At 39.9% G+C, this 14,486-nt stretch overlaps 1 protein-coding gene across 1 annotated transcript; it reads left to right on the forward strand.

Moving 5' to 3' along the window:
- The first annotated feature begins 850 nt into the window (after positions 1 to 850).
- Positions 851 to 12,175, forward strand: LOC308102543 (protein Z-dependent protease inhibitor-like). The gene is made up of 7 exons (XM_080452299.1): positions 851 to 946; positions 3,180 to 3,479; positions 4,620 to 4,904; positions 5,710 to 5,780; positions 7,061 to 7,257; positions 8,557 to 8,704; positions 10,738 to 12,175. Exons 2-7 carry the CDS (start codon positions 3,194 to 3,196, stop codon positions 10,918 to 10,920), a joined length of 1,170 nt encoding a protein of 389 aa, XP_080308425.1. The 5' UTR covers positions 851 to 946; positions 3,180 to 3,193; the 3' UTR covers positions 10,921 to 12,175.
- Positions 12,176 to 14,486: the final 2,311 nt, after the last annotated feature.

A 14,486-nucleotide genomic window follows, 5' to 3' on the forward strand; every position in this document is an offset into this window, starting at 1 on the left:
ATAGTTTTAATGTGCAAATTAACCGTTTTTCAATGGCTCCTTTTTGCTCTAGAGGGTACTCTTATTCTGAAGAGATCGTCGACCGGAAGTCTTATTTCTGCTCCGTTATTTCTGCTCACGGAACACAGCTGGCAGAAATGTACTCTGTGCTTGTTGAAATGATACAATGTGCATACAACAAGAAAGAAAAAGAAAATAGTGCGACATGTCTTCATGATGAACCGATTATTTGCAGTGGTGTAAAGTAATATTTACCTAAATACTGTACTTTACTTAGTACAATTTTGAGGTATTTTTTACTTTACTGGAGTATTTCCAATTTCCAATAATTTGACTTCTACTCCACTACACCTCAGAGGCAAATATAGTATTTTTTACTCCACTACCATTATTTGAAAACTTTAGTTACTTTGTAGATATAAATTAATATATTATAAAACATACATTAACCACTTTAGCCCTATTTTATACATAGGGCTATTTGAAAATAGCCGATCTACAAGCTCAAAACGCATCGTGATGCGACGCATTGTGAGCTTGTAGATCTGCTATATTCAAACATTTTAGTACATTTACTTTTGGTACTTTAAGTATATTTTGATACCAATACTTTTGTACTTTCACTCAAGTAAAGTATTTTCAACACAGGCCTTTTACTTGTAACAGAGTATTTTTATGTTGTGGTATAGCTACTTTTACTTGAGTAAAATATCTGAGTACTTCTTCCACCACTGATTATTTGATGCAATCATTCAGAAATAAATGCAGTGTGTTAAACGGTGCCTGACGATTTCTGAAGAATCTGTTTGCTGGGAAAGAAAGTGACGTATGTGTCTTCTCCATTGTTTATGTCTCCTTGATGCTGGGCTGCTCATAGCACCGTTATTCACAGTGCGTCGCGAACAGAAGCAGCAAGATCACACAGAACCACGGAAAAATCAACACTGTAAGACACTTTATATTACATTGATGTTACAATTTACATGAAATGATCACTTATTTGCACTGATCGTACTGTACAGTTACTGGGATGGAAGCTGATCACAGTATTCATTGATTGATCAGACCCAAACAGGCCCTGATCGATGTGTGAGACAATGTTTATCTGTTTCTTATAACAAACACGATCAGTTTATTATTATGTAGAGTGGATGGATCATAGATTATAACCGTTGTGTTTGTTTTTTTTACTGGAAACTCCTGCGTCAATTATTCAGCTGTTAATTTATTTATAGCGTGCTACCGCCTATCCCTGAAACATGACTGTCATATCATGACAGTCATGGCGCCACTTGTTCCTGGTTTTTGAAATTTCTACATTTACAGTTCGTACATCTACATAAGCGTTCAGATTCCAAATATAAAGTAATGACCCCACGACCATGGATGTAACAAGTTAAAACGCCGTGGTCTAAGTACCCGTATTTCCCGTATTGTCCAATAAAAAGCATTTTAATCCAATTGGCGGCCATTTCTTTATAGAATTATAATATATCAGAGTGCAGTACACCTCCCAACCGATAGGGTCACGTAGTTGAAAGCATACGGAGAACATCGGAGAAAATGGCCAACGATCGGATTAAAATGCTTTTTATTGAATAATACGGATGATGTGGGTACTTAGACCCGGGCGTTTTAACTTGTTACATCTGCGGCTGTGGGGTCAGCTCTTTATATTTTAAATCTGAACGTTTATGTAGATGTACGGGCTGTAAATGTAGAAATTTCAAAAACCAGGAACAAGTAGCGCCATGACGCTTGTGACAGACGAGCGTCATGTGAACTAGCTACCACCATGTTTCGGGTGAAGTGACGCAGCCAGTTTTATGTAGTATGTAGCCTATTTATTTATTTTACATTTAATGTACGGAGCAAATGATTTCACTGTGTGTTTGACCTGTTCTCCCGGTATAGTTTTTTTTGTTGTTGTTGTTATTATTGTGTACATGTGAATTTATTTTCACAGGACACCGATTGAAAAAAGCCATAGTGCTTTCTTGGGTTTTAATCCTTTCAGCATCCTTTTGTATGGGACTGGACTTTCTGTGCTTTTTTTGGCAAACTGTTAGTAATCAATAATCAATCAATCAATATCAATCAAGCAAAGGTATTGAACATGTTCCTATAGATAGCTGATAGCCTAGTAGAAACAGGTGGTAAAACAAAAGATGTTCCACAACAACTGTTCAGCCCCTTTCAACCATATGGCATCCCTGTTTGGGCCAGTGGTGTAAAGTAACTGCCCTACCCAAAGGAGTAAAGGAGTGTAAAACCCTTCTCACTTTCAAAACTGCCATAAAGAATCACCTTCAGGAGGCTGCAATTCCAAACTGGCCCCTGTCAAAGTCTTAACCTACCCTCCCCCCTCCCCTCCTCCTAAAATTGTCTATTGTACATATTTCTTGTTTTTCATACCAGTAACCTGTAAGCTGATTGTATGATGTTCTGCATAGTAGTGTATATTTGTATGTCTTCTTAAACGTTATCATGATTTGAGTGCACAGGGATCTCATTTTAAATAAGCCTTGTGCTTTTATGAGCGATCCAGTTTAGAGGACCTTGTATTGTGAATTGTACTTCCATGTACTGTTTCCATGTCTTTCTAAATAAAGTATTCAATTAATCAATCAATCAATTCAATCAGTCAATCAAACTAAGTACATTTACTCGAGTACTGTACTTACGTACAATTTTGAGGTACTTTTACTTTACGGGAGTATTTCCAATTTCCAATACTTTTACATCTACTCCACTACATCTCAGAGGCAAATATTGTACTTTTACTCCACTACAATTATTTGAAAACGTTATACTAGTTACTTTGCAGATATAAATTATTACATTATAAAACATACATTAACCACTTTAGCCCTATTTTATACCTAGGCTATTTGAAAATAGCCGATCTTCAAGCTCACAACGAGAGCTTGTAGATCTGCTATTTTCAAACATTTTAGTATGTTTACTTTTTGTACTATAAGTACATTTTGATACCAATACTTTTTACTTTTACTCAAGTAAATTTTGAATTCCGGACTTTTACTTGAAACAGATTACTTTTACATTGCAGTATTGATACTTTCACTTAGTAAAACATTAGAGTACTTTTTCCACCACTGGCAAATGCTGACAAATCTTCCCTCATGATTGAGAACCATGTGTATTTTCCTGTTTTCCAGAAAGCAGTGGAGCCATGGGGCGTCCCACCGTCTCCCTCCTCCTCCTCCTCCTCTTCGTCAGCGCGTCCTCCTCCCAGGCCCCGGACGAGGCCGCGGTCCAGGGGTTGACCACCGGTCTGGGGGACTTCGCAGCTCGCCTGTATCGCTCCGTGTCCAGCCAGACCGACGACAACGTGCTGCTCTGCCCTCTGGTGGTGTCGTCTGGCATAGCAGCTCTGATGGCCGGTTCTGAGGGCTCCACCAAACAGGAGCTACTGGCGGGTCTCGGACTCACGGGGCTGGACGCACAGAACGTACCAGGTTCGAAGCCCGCCTGAGGCACTTTACTGTATGTCATGTCATCCCCCTCTCTCCCTCCTGCCGCTCTTGTCTGTGAATCTTAATGGAATACAGCATGAAAAATGGAATCAACTGCAGACTCACTCCCGATCTTCTGCCGTAATCTGAAGACTCACCTCTTCAGACTCCATCTCAGCCCGTAGCACTTGCCCTAGCCTTGACGACCTTGCAGGATTATGCAAAGGCTAAAATGTAACTTAGATAGCATGTTATGTAGACAGATGCCAGGTCATTGTTGACCTGTCATCCTACAGTGTGTATAATGTAGGCTGATGATAGGTTCTTGGTTTACGTATGTATTAGTTATTATTAGATTATTGGTTTACTATGTATGACTTTATTATTAGATTACAATTTTTATACATTTGATGTATTATGTGTATTATGATGTATTATCTTGTGTCCTTGCTTACTGTAAATCGCTCTGGATTAAGAGCGTCTGCTAAATGCCTAAACTGTAAAATGTAGATCTGCTATTTTAGAAAATGTGTGCAAATCTTTGAATACATATATTTTTTAAGCGAACATTTGTAAATGTCAAATGTCTCAACAAATGTCTTACATTTTTCTGAAAAACTATTGTTGCTATATCAGTGGTGCTCAAACCTTTTCTTGTCTAGGACCCCCCAAAATGACATGCTCTTGGCCGCCGACCCCCATTAAAATATGTTGTTCCAGGGACCCCCCCCAGAACCAAATATTTGAGTTTATGTTTAAAATAAAAACTATTCAAAGATTTGCACAAATGTTCAAGATTTTCCAAAAATAGCAGATCCACAAGTTCATAGCCGCACTATGAGCTTGTACATCTGCTATTTTTGAGAAGCCAAAGTATAAAAATAATTGTTCTAGCTAAAATATAAAATGACACAGATGCGTTCCCGGATTGAGTGGGTTAATGAGGTCCTAAAATGTTGATGTCCTCACAAGTGTAGTAATACAAACGTGTGTGTGTGTGTGTGTGTGTGTGTGTGTGTGTGTGTGTGTGTGTGTGTGTGTGTGTGTGTGTGTGTGTGTGTGTGTGTGTGTGTGTGTGTGTGTGTGTGTGTGTGTGTGTGTGTGTGTGTGTGTGTCTGTGTCTGTGTCTGTGTGTCCGTGCAGCACTGTTCCAGAGCCTGAGAGACGCGGTGTCGGGAGACACAGCGGTGTTCCCGTTCAGACAGGGCGTGGCCGTGCTCCCGTCCAGCTCGGTGTCCCCTGCCTACCAGGACCTGGTGCAGAGCCCCTACGGCGGGACCACCCAGACCCTGACCTACAGCTCTCCTGACGCCCGCAACACCGTCAACAGCTGGGCCCAGGGCCTGACGGCGGACAGCATCAAGGAGATGGTTCAGAGCCTGGACCCCCAGACCAAGCTGCTGCTGGCTACTGTGGCCTCTTACCAGAGTGAGAACACAGGCTTTGTTTTCGGGATTGTGTCTCAGTCCCCAGTGGTGTAAAGTAGCTAAGTACATTTACTCAAGTACTGTAGTTAAGCACAATTTTGAGGTACTCTTACTTTACTATATTTCCAATTTTCCATACTTTTACTTCTACTCCGCTAAATCCAGAGCCAAATATTGAACTTTTACTCCACTGCAATTATTTGAAAACTTTAGTTACTAGTTACTTTGTAGATTTTGATTATTACAAAACATACATTAACCACTTTTGCCCCATATATACATTTCGGTCATTTGAAAATAGCCAATCTACAAGCTCGCGATGCAACCCATTGTGAGCTTGTAGATTTGCTATTTTCAAAAGATTTGTATACGTTTGAAAACTTGTGAAACGGGACTTCTGCATAATCCTGAGTACTTTCTATTTTTGGTACTTTAAGTACATTTTGATACCAATACTTTTATACTTACCCAAGTAAAATTTGGATCCTGGACATTTACTTAACAGAGTATTTCTACATTGCAGTATTGATACTTTTACTTGAGTAAAAAATGTGAGTACTTTTCCCACCACTGTCTAGTTTGAGGATTAGTCACCACTAGTCACCACAAGATGGCAGTGTACAGTTAGAAAGATGAATGTCTTCAGCTGGTGCTGCAGTTGTCTTCTCCACTTAATGCATCGATGCATTTAATGCATAATGCATCGATGGAGTGTCGATGCATTAAATGCATTGACACGCCAAAAACACTCAAATCTGATGTTCATTTGAAAACCAAACACATTTTCTTCTTCTCCTCATTTGCAGGTAGTCTTCCATTCAACTCGTCACTCACGCAGGACGACAGGTTCTTCGTGGACAAATATAACATCAAACAGGTAGCGCTGAAACCATCCATTATTTTCTCAGCGATTAATCAAATCATTTGAGAAGCAGTCTTTGAAAACATTTTTTTAACCCATTAAGACCGGGAACGCATCTGTGTGTCATTTTAGATTCCTTATTAAAAAAATAGCAGATATACCAGCTCGTAGCTGTAGAGCTTGTAGATCTGCTATTATTTGAAAAATCCTGAAAATGTGTGCAGATCTTTGAATATATATATATATATATATATTATTTTTTTAAAGCGAACATTTTTAACTCAAATCTTTGCTTCTGGGGGATTCCATAAATGTCTTTTGGAAAAAACATATGTTGCTATATTCAGTGGTTCTCAAACCTTTTTCATGTCAAGGACCCCCAAAATGATATGTATTTGGCCGCAGACCCCCTATCGCAAATCATGTTGTTCCAGGGACCCCCCAGAAGCTAAGATTTGAGTAAAAAAAAATCACTTTTAAAGTATATTTACTGAATTCAATGATTTGCGCACATTTTCACGATAAAAAAAATAGCAGATCTACAAGCTCGTAGCGTGGCACTCGGTGCCGCACTATGAGCTTGTAGATCTGCTATTTTTGAATTGTGAAGATTATTTTGATTTGTTTGCAGTTTCCGACATGCCCAGAACAGGGTTAGATTTCCAATCGAATCATATGCTCGATAATGTTTTTTAAATTATCAATTAACCCATTAAGACCGGGAAGGGAACGCATCTGTGTCATTTTAAGATGTCTTTGGCTATTCAAAAATAGCAGATATACAAGCTCAAAGTTTTTTTACATCATGAACATTTGTGCAAATCTTTGAATGTATACAGTATTTTTTTAAATCGAACATTTGTAACTCAAATCTTTGCTTCTGGGGGGATTCTACAAATGTCTTCTAAATCCTAAAAAACTTATGTTGCTATAATCAGTGGTTCTCAAACTTTTTCATGTCAAGGACCCCCAAAATGATATGCATTAAATATAATATAAATAAAATATAATATATAACATATAACATAATATAAATATGTTATTCCAGGGACCCCCAGAATAAAAGATTTGAGTTAAAAATGTTTGCTTTAAAAGTATAAATATATATTCAAAGATTTGCACACATTTTCACGATTAAAAAAAGATAGCAGATCTACAAGCTCGTAGCGCGGCACTGTAAATCTGCTATTTTTTAATAGCCAAAGAGGTCTTAAAAGGACACAGATGCGTTCCCGGTCTTAATGGGTTAAATTGATTAATTCAATCGCCCGCTGCGCTCGCACACACACACACAGGTGCCCATGATGTTCCGCTCAGACAAGTTCCACCTGGCCTACGACCGCCTGCTCAAGCTGGGCGTCCTGAAGCTGCCCATGGCGGACGGAGCGGCCATGCTGGTTCTGCTGCCCGACGAGAACGTAGACCTGAGCTCTGTGGAGGAACAGATCACCTATGAGCAGGTCCAAGGATGGCTCAGACAGCTGAAGAAGACGTGAGACTCTCACACACACACACACACACGCACACGCACACGCACACGCACACGCACACACACACAGACACACCCGCACACCAGTGGTAGAAAGTTAATAAGTACATTTACTTAAGTACAGTTTTGAGGTATTTGTGCTTTACTTGAGCATTTCCAATCTCCAATACTTTTACTAGTTACTAGTTACTTTTCAGATATAAATGTTGATATTATGAAACTTACATCAACCACAACCACTAGCCCTATTTTATACCTAGGCTATTTGAAAATAGCCGATCTACAACTCACAACGCGTCGCAACGCAACACGTTGTGAGCTTGTACATCTGCTATTTTCAAACATTTTAGTACTTTTACTTTTGGTACTTAAAGTAAATTTTGATGCCAATACTTTTGTACTTTACTGAAGTACATTTTTAATTCTGGACTTTTAATTGTAACAGAGTATTTCTATATCGCAGTATTGATACTTTTACTTAAGTAAAGAATTTGAGTACTTTTTCCACCACTGCGGCGCACACACACATGCATGCACACACGGGCGTGCACACACTCACGCACATACACATGCATGCACACGCATGAATGGACAAACACACGGCCATATGCATACAGTGTATCTATGTATGTATGTATGTATGTATGTACAGTATATATCTTCAAAACTGTTACTTTTCAGGAAATGTATAACCTGTGTTTCAATGGATCCAATGTAGTTATTATTTAGTCACAAGCTCTTAATACTTTTCATTGGTTATTGGTACATTTTTATAACACACACACACACACACACACACACAACATGTCTTCTATGGAAGCATGTTGTGCACCGAAAATAGCCGATCTACAAGCTCACAACATACCACGCTGCGGCACGTTGTGAGCTTGTAGATCTGCTATTTTCAGTTATTAGTTATTCTAAGATGAAAGAGTATTTGAAATAAACATGAATGGTCTCAGAAATGTCATAAAAGCAAAGGTTAAAGCCTAAATCCGTGATTTCTTCAACTGTTTGGCTGTATGTAGAAACGCAGCAACAGTTTTATTTTGCTTTATTCCATATATACGTACTAGGTGTGTGTAGTATATTGTTGCTGTCGGGCAGAAACCTTATCTCCATATTTCAACTTTTTATGGTTTATTTTATAATTGAATGCCCTACTACATCATACTGCAGTGTCACATAAAAGTAAAAGCTCCTAAAAGCAATAAGTGACGCTTTGTGAGCTTGTAGATCTGCTATTGTTAATATTTTAAAAAAAATATATAGCGAAATTAAGTGTGCGTGTGCGTATGACAGTAAACTGGAGGTGCAGTTCCCCCGCTTCCAGTTGGAACAGTCCTATGATCTTGGGAGGATTCTGCAGAAGCTGGGAATCTCTGAGGTCTTCCAGGACTCTGCTGACCTGTCTGGTATAGGAGGAGACGCAACACTCAAACTCACACAGGTTAGTGTACCACACGCACACACACACACACACACACACACACACACACACACACACACACACACACACACACACACACACACACACACACACACACACACACACACACACATAGAACTTTTAATAGCCTGCCTGCTTGCTCAGGGGATAAATTGAATCTTGACCATCAGGCCAACATTGGTGTTAGATCCTGTGTCTAGGTGATACATGACCTTTGACACGATCTAAATGTCTCAATGAAAGAGCAGGGAGACAAAATACAACCACCAATTATATAAGTTATATTGTATTAACATTCTCTACTATACAGATTGTATAAGTTATATTGTATTAACATACTCTACTATACAGATTGTATACGTTATATTGTATTGATATACTCTACTAATACAGATTGGATAAAATGACATTGTATTCATAAAAAAAAGTTACATAGTGCCGCTTTAATGCGTTTTCTTCAAAACTACTAGGGATGCACGATTATATCGGTAACGTATTGAAATCGGCCGATATTGCCCGTAAAATGCCATATCTGTACCAATCAAAAAAAAACAGATTATTTTCACCGATATTGAAGACGCAATAATAATGTGACCAAGAGCAGTCTATCTACCTGTCTCTCTTCTCTTTAAGAGAGTCAGATGTGGCCCCTCCCTCCTCCTCCCTCACAAACGCTCTGCTGTCTCACAGAGCAGCAGGCTGCACGCTGCAGCATCGGTGGAGAGAAGCCGTATAGTAGTCAAACAGCATCAAACTCTTAACGTTCATACTCAGAACAGTCAGAGAGGGTTTCTTGTACATCTTAAATTAGATTATAGTAGTGATACTGCAGAGGATATATTTTCAACCCGAATGTGTACATTGCCTCGTTATTTAACATCAGAGTAACAAGCACTCGTTACTCGAGTGAAACCAACGGCCGCTTTGAACAAGCAAGCTGCCTGTGTATTTAACCACAGAGAATGAGCACAAATTAACTCTCAGCTGGTAATGTTTCTGTCTTTGACGTCCTGTTGTCCTGCAATGTGTTCTGTAGTGTAGGAAGCAAGCTGTGCCCCTCCCTCTCCTAAACTCACTGCTGATGTTATATAGAATGTTAGATAGTGATAAACTAAACAATTATTGTATTATGGTAAGATTAGTTTGTATATCACACACACACAGTGGTGGCTCCAGGGAGTTGTGATTAGGAGAGCTAAGGGGGGCTTTATTGTTTAGAGCAGAGGCTAATGAATTTAGGCAACAGACAATATGAATAACACTAATAATAAACGAGATTCAAAACATATGGTTTTGTATTATACAACGATTCAAATAATTCTGTATTAAGCAGATAGCATACAAAAATGATGTCATAGTTAAAGGAGAGATCCGGTCATTTTAGGTTGTATGTTTGATGTGTCGCTAATCACTCACCAACATACAAAGGAACGTTGAATAATTCCAGATCTTCCCCTGTTGTCCATTCTGCAGACCCCTTGCAGCGGCATAATGGGAGAGTGTGTAAGAGTGAAAATTGCCTATTTTAACAAATGCAAAGTCTGTTTTTTTTCTCCTAGTACTCATTGTGGAGTCTCATGATACTCAAACATGCGCTGAATGTCCCTCATAAGCTACCGCTAATGCAGAACGAGATGACGCTGGTTGCTTGTTTCTCTCACAGACGCCAGGTTGCGATGCAGAGCCAGCCAGGGTGGTGTGTTTATGTTTGGAACACAGTTCTTATATGACGTGATCTAAGATTCCCAAATGGGGATTTCAACAAAAAAAATAAAGCCACAAACCTGTGAAACAGCGCCCTCTAGTGACAGTGACGTCAGACTTCGGTGCTCTATACAGTTCCTGTCAGTTCCATCTCTCATCCCCTGCTTTCCTCTCTCTCACACGCGCGCGCACACACACACACACTCTTTCTCTCTATCTATCTCTCTCTCTCTCTCTAACTGGAGATCAAAGAGAGCGAGAGGGAAAATAAACAAACGCGTGTGTGCGTAGTTTGTATAGTCATGTGACACTGTGTGTTTTCCTGTCAGGTGATCCAGCGGGCAGCCATTAATGTCGATGAAAGCAGTTCAGCAGAAGGGGTCGCTACTAACGTCTTTAGCAGCCTTCCTCCTCGTCTGACCGTCAACAGACCCTTCCTCTTCCTCATTTATCATCAGCAAACATCTAGCATCCTCTACATGGGCCGCGTGGTCGACCCAACCAAGAAGTAAACACCAGAGTGGAAATACAACCAAGGAAGTAAACACAACCAGGAAGTAATTAAGTTAACGCTAACTTGTCTTTATTGTCGCCCTTTATTGACGCCTGTGACTTGTGTGACGCAAAAATGTTTTTTTTAAATAATTTTTTTGCGATTTCACATTCCATTCCTTCTTTGAATAACCCTACAGTGTTTATATTTCTTTATTTGTTGAGGTGGATTGTGGTTAAATGGTAGCTTTGCAGGCCTTTTCTTATCAGTTTCTGTGCGTACGCAATGAAAATGACATAACATCTGCCCTGAAGTTGTTATAAAAAACAATTAGTAACGATCTAGTAAGTCATTAAAACCTGTAATGATGCTCCATGCCTTTTCTGAGCAAATGAAAATGACTAACTATTACTACTGTAAATGTAAGCCAATCCACCCTGAAACCTGACCAAGACATTGTAGAGATTTATTAAGTAGACTCGTGGTAGACAGTGGTTCACAAAGTGGGGTCCGGGGACCCTCAGGTTTCCTTGTGGGGGGTTCCAAATGGACCCTTACAGGTCTGTAACTCTGAGAGTGTACACATGTACATTTGTACACTCAGTAATGAATGTACACAGAGTAATGAAAGGTCCTTGAAATGTAAAAGTTTGACAACCACTGTACTAGAGTTGGACATTTCCAAGTATAGGAACCAAATTAACATTTGTGGGAATCGGGTACCCATAATAATTCCAGGATGTTCCTATGAATAAAGCGTACAACACACTTTCACTGCTACTGCTTTACTTTGTGTTGTCATGTCAAACGTAGGAGAGGTTACTATTCGTTACATTTCTTTAAGTTGACAAAATATTAATGTAACATTAGTTTACAGGTACTAATTTGTTTGGTTAAGTTGCGATACCATCCCTATACTAGGCTATAACCACTCACCCAGTGCAAACCCTGTGTGCAATGCAGGAGGCTTGAACATCATCCCAGAATATGTAAATAATCCTATAACTATACTCAGCTGTGTGTCATAAATATAATGTGCTTCTTTATTAAGACACTGCCTGGACCAGGTGTATACACACACACACACACACACACACACACACACACACACACACACACACACACACACACACACACACACACACACACACACACACACACACACACACACACACACAAACACACAAACACTGTCATGGACCAAACAAACAACAAAGCATGTTATTGCAGTTGATGTTGTAATCACATGCAGTCAATAAACACTGCTAAGATAACATGTTGGTGTCAGAGTGGAGTTAATGCAGCAACTAAAGGCTTTTCCATATTCCCCTATTTTTTCCAAATGTTCCCTTATTTTTTCAGAATGTTTGACTATTTTCGACGAATGTTCCCCTATTTTTGCTGAATGTTCCCCTATGTATGTTTTGCTTAATGTTTGACTATTTTTGCTGAATGTTCCCTTAGTATTTCCAAGTGTTCCCCTACTTTTGCCAAATGTTTGAGACTATTCTTGCTGAATGTTGGTCTATTATGACATGCCCAGAACAGGGAGTGTTTGATCAGTAACAGGGGTCTCCCCGTCTCTGCAGCTCTTTAGGAAACAGAAAATACATTTTCAGGTCAGGATACCAACTCCATCCAATCAGGAGAGAGAAGTCATACAGCATACAGGATCAAATAAATGCATTGGAAGTGATGATACAAAGACATGAGCAGACACAATTGGAACTTACCTGGGAGGGAATTCATAAGAATCGTGCGCTTGGTGACTACTTTTTGATTTTTGGTATGGGCATAAGGTTTTCAAAAACCATCGCAAAGCAAGTTGGGATCGCCCCCTAGTGGTCTGTTTGCAATTAATCCAATATTAGATAGGTATGGTTGAAACCCCAAATAAATGATGCAAGAGATTTTGGATTCTGTTACTATTGGGTATATAACATAATAACATACAATAACTTAAGCTCCCACCAGCCATCGTGGACGCCAACTTGAAAATTATGTGTTTCTAGAAGTTCGATTTTCCTTTTTTTTTTGTATGTTATTTAGCATACCCAATAGTAACAGAATCCATTGAAAAATCTCTTCCATCAATTGTTTGGGGTTTCAACCATACCTATCTAATATTGGATTCATTGCAAACAGACCAATAGGGGGCGATCCCAACTTGCTTGCGATGGTTTTTGAAAACCTTATGCCCATACCTAACACCATGCCAAAAATCAAAAAGTAGTCACCAAGTGCACGATCTTGATGATTTCGGCCAAATTCCCTCACAGCTAACTGGAAAACTATACAATTTAAGCTGATGATGGGTTCTCTCTCCTGATTGGATGAAATTGGCTACCCACCTGAAAATGTATTTTCTGTTTCTTAAAGAGCTGGAGAGACAGGGAGACCCCTGTTGGTGAACAAACACTCTATAATCGCTGAATTCCAATACCCAAAATCTCGGCCACTCGCTCACTCACACTCGGTCACTCCAGCATGGCGGTGTTACGGTGAAATTGGTGACCTGCCAAAATATGTGACAATCGTGTAGACATCACATAGTGTCAGTGTCCGAAAGTAAATCATTGCGGTTTGTTTATTAGCTGAGTTCAACCTAGCGGCATTTAGGCCACGTATTTAAAGACCTCCACGTAAGTTATGTGAAGACCACAAGATGGTCACATATTTCGGCAGGTCACCAATTTCACCGTAACACTGCCATGCTGGAGTGACCGAGTGTGAGTGAGCCAGTGGCCGAGATTTTGGGTATTGGAATTTGGCTTATGGTGTGTGTGTGTGTGTGTGTGTGTGTGTGTGTGTGTGTGTGTGTGTGTGTGTGTGTGTGTGTGTGTGTGTGTGTGTGTGTGTGTGTGTGTGTGAGAGAGTGTGTGTGTGAGAGAGACGACCCCAGCTTACCTCTGAGGATCAGGTCTCATCAGAGTGACATCAGAGTTGACAACAGGTGTCAGTTTGGCAGACAGTGTCGGTAATCTGACAACTGAAGCACCATCCATCATAGCAGTGGTCCTCAACCGTAGACCCCCAGGTTTAATATGTATTAGGCCACAAGTGGTTCTCAAAGTGGGGTCCCGGGACCCCCAGGCCTTGAGGAGCTTTCAGGGGGTCCCCAGCAAATTGGGTTAATATAGCATCAAAATCAGTTTAACCTCTATATAAATGGGCTATTTGAAAACAGCAGATCTACAAGCTTGCAAGCGCGTCTGATGCGTTGTGAGCTTGTAGATCTGCTATTTAATAAAAAAAAAGAATCATGGAAAAATCTGAAAAATGTAGAATGTATTTTGAGGTAGGAGTCCACGTGGGAGTCCACGTATTCATTTTGGGGTCCTTGACATGAAAAGGTTTTGAGAACCACTGCATTAGACCACAAACCCCCATTTGATATATATGTTTAGGTTGAGAAGCAGTGCATTGGGGGGCACTGGGGCAGACCTTGTCCTCGCCATCTGTGTGAACTGCTGGCTGGCAGAGGCCAGCGTGCATGTGAGTGGAACAGTGCACGTGAAGAGGTGATCACAACACACACACACAACACAGTGGAGAAAGCAGTGTTGGTAGAAGTACTCTGATTTT

Source organism: Gymnoscopelus braueri (genome assembly GCF_963280865.1).
Source record: "Gymnoscopelus braueri genome assembly, chromosome: 16".
NCBI classification, from domain to species: Eukaryota; Metazoa; Chordata; class Actinopteri; order Myctophiformes; family Myctophidae; genus Gymnoscopelus; species Gymnoscopelus braueri.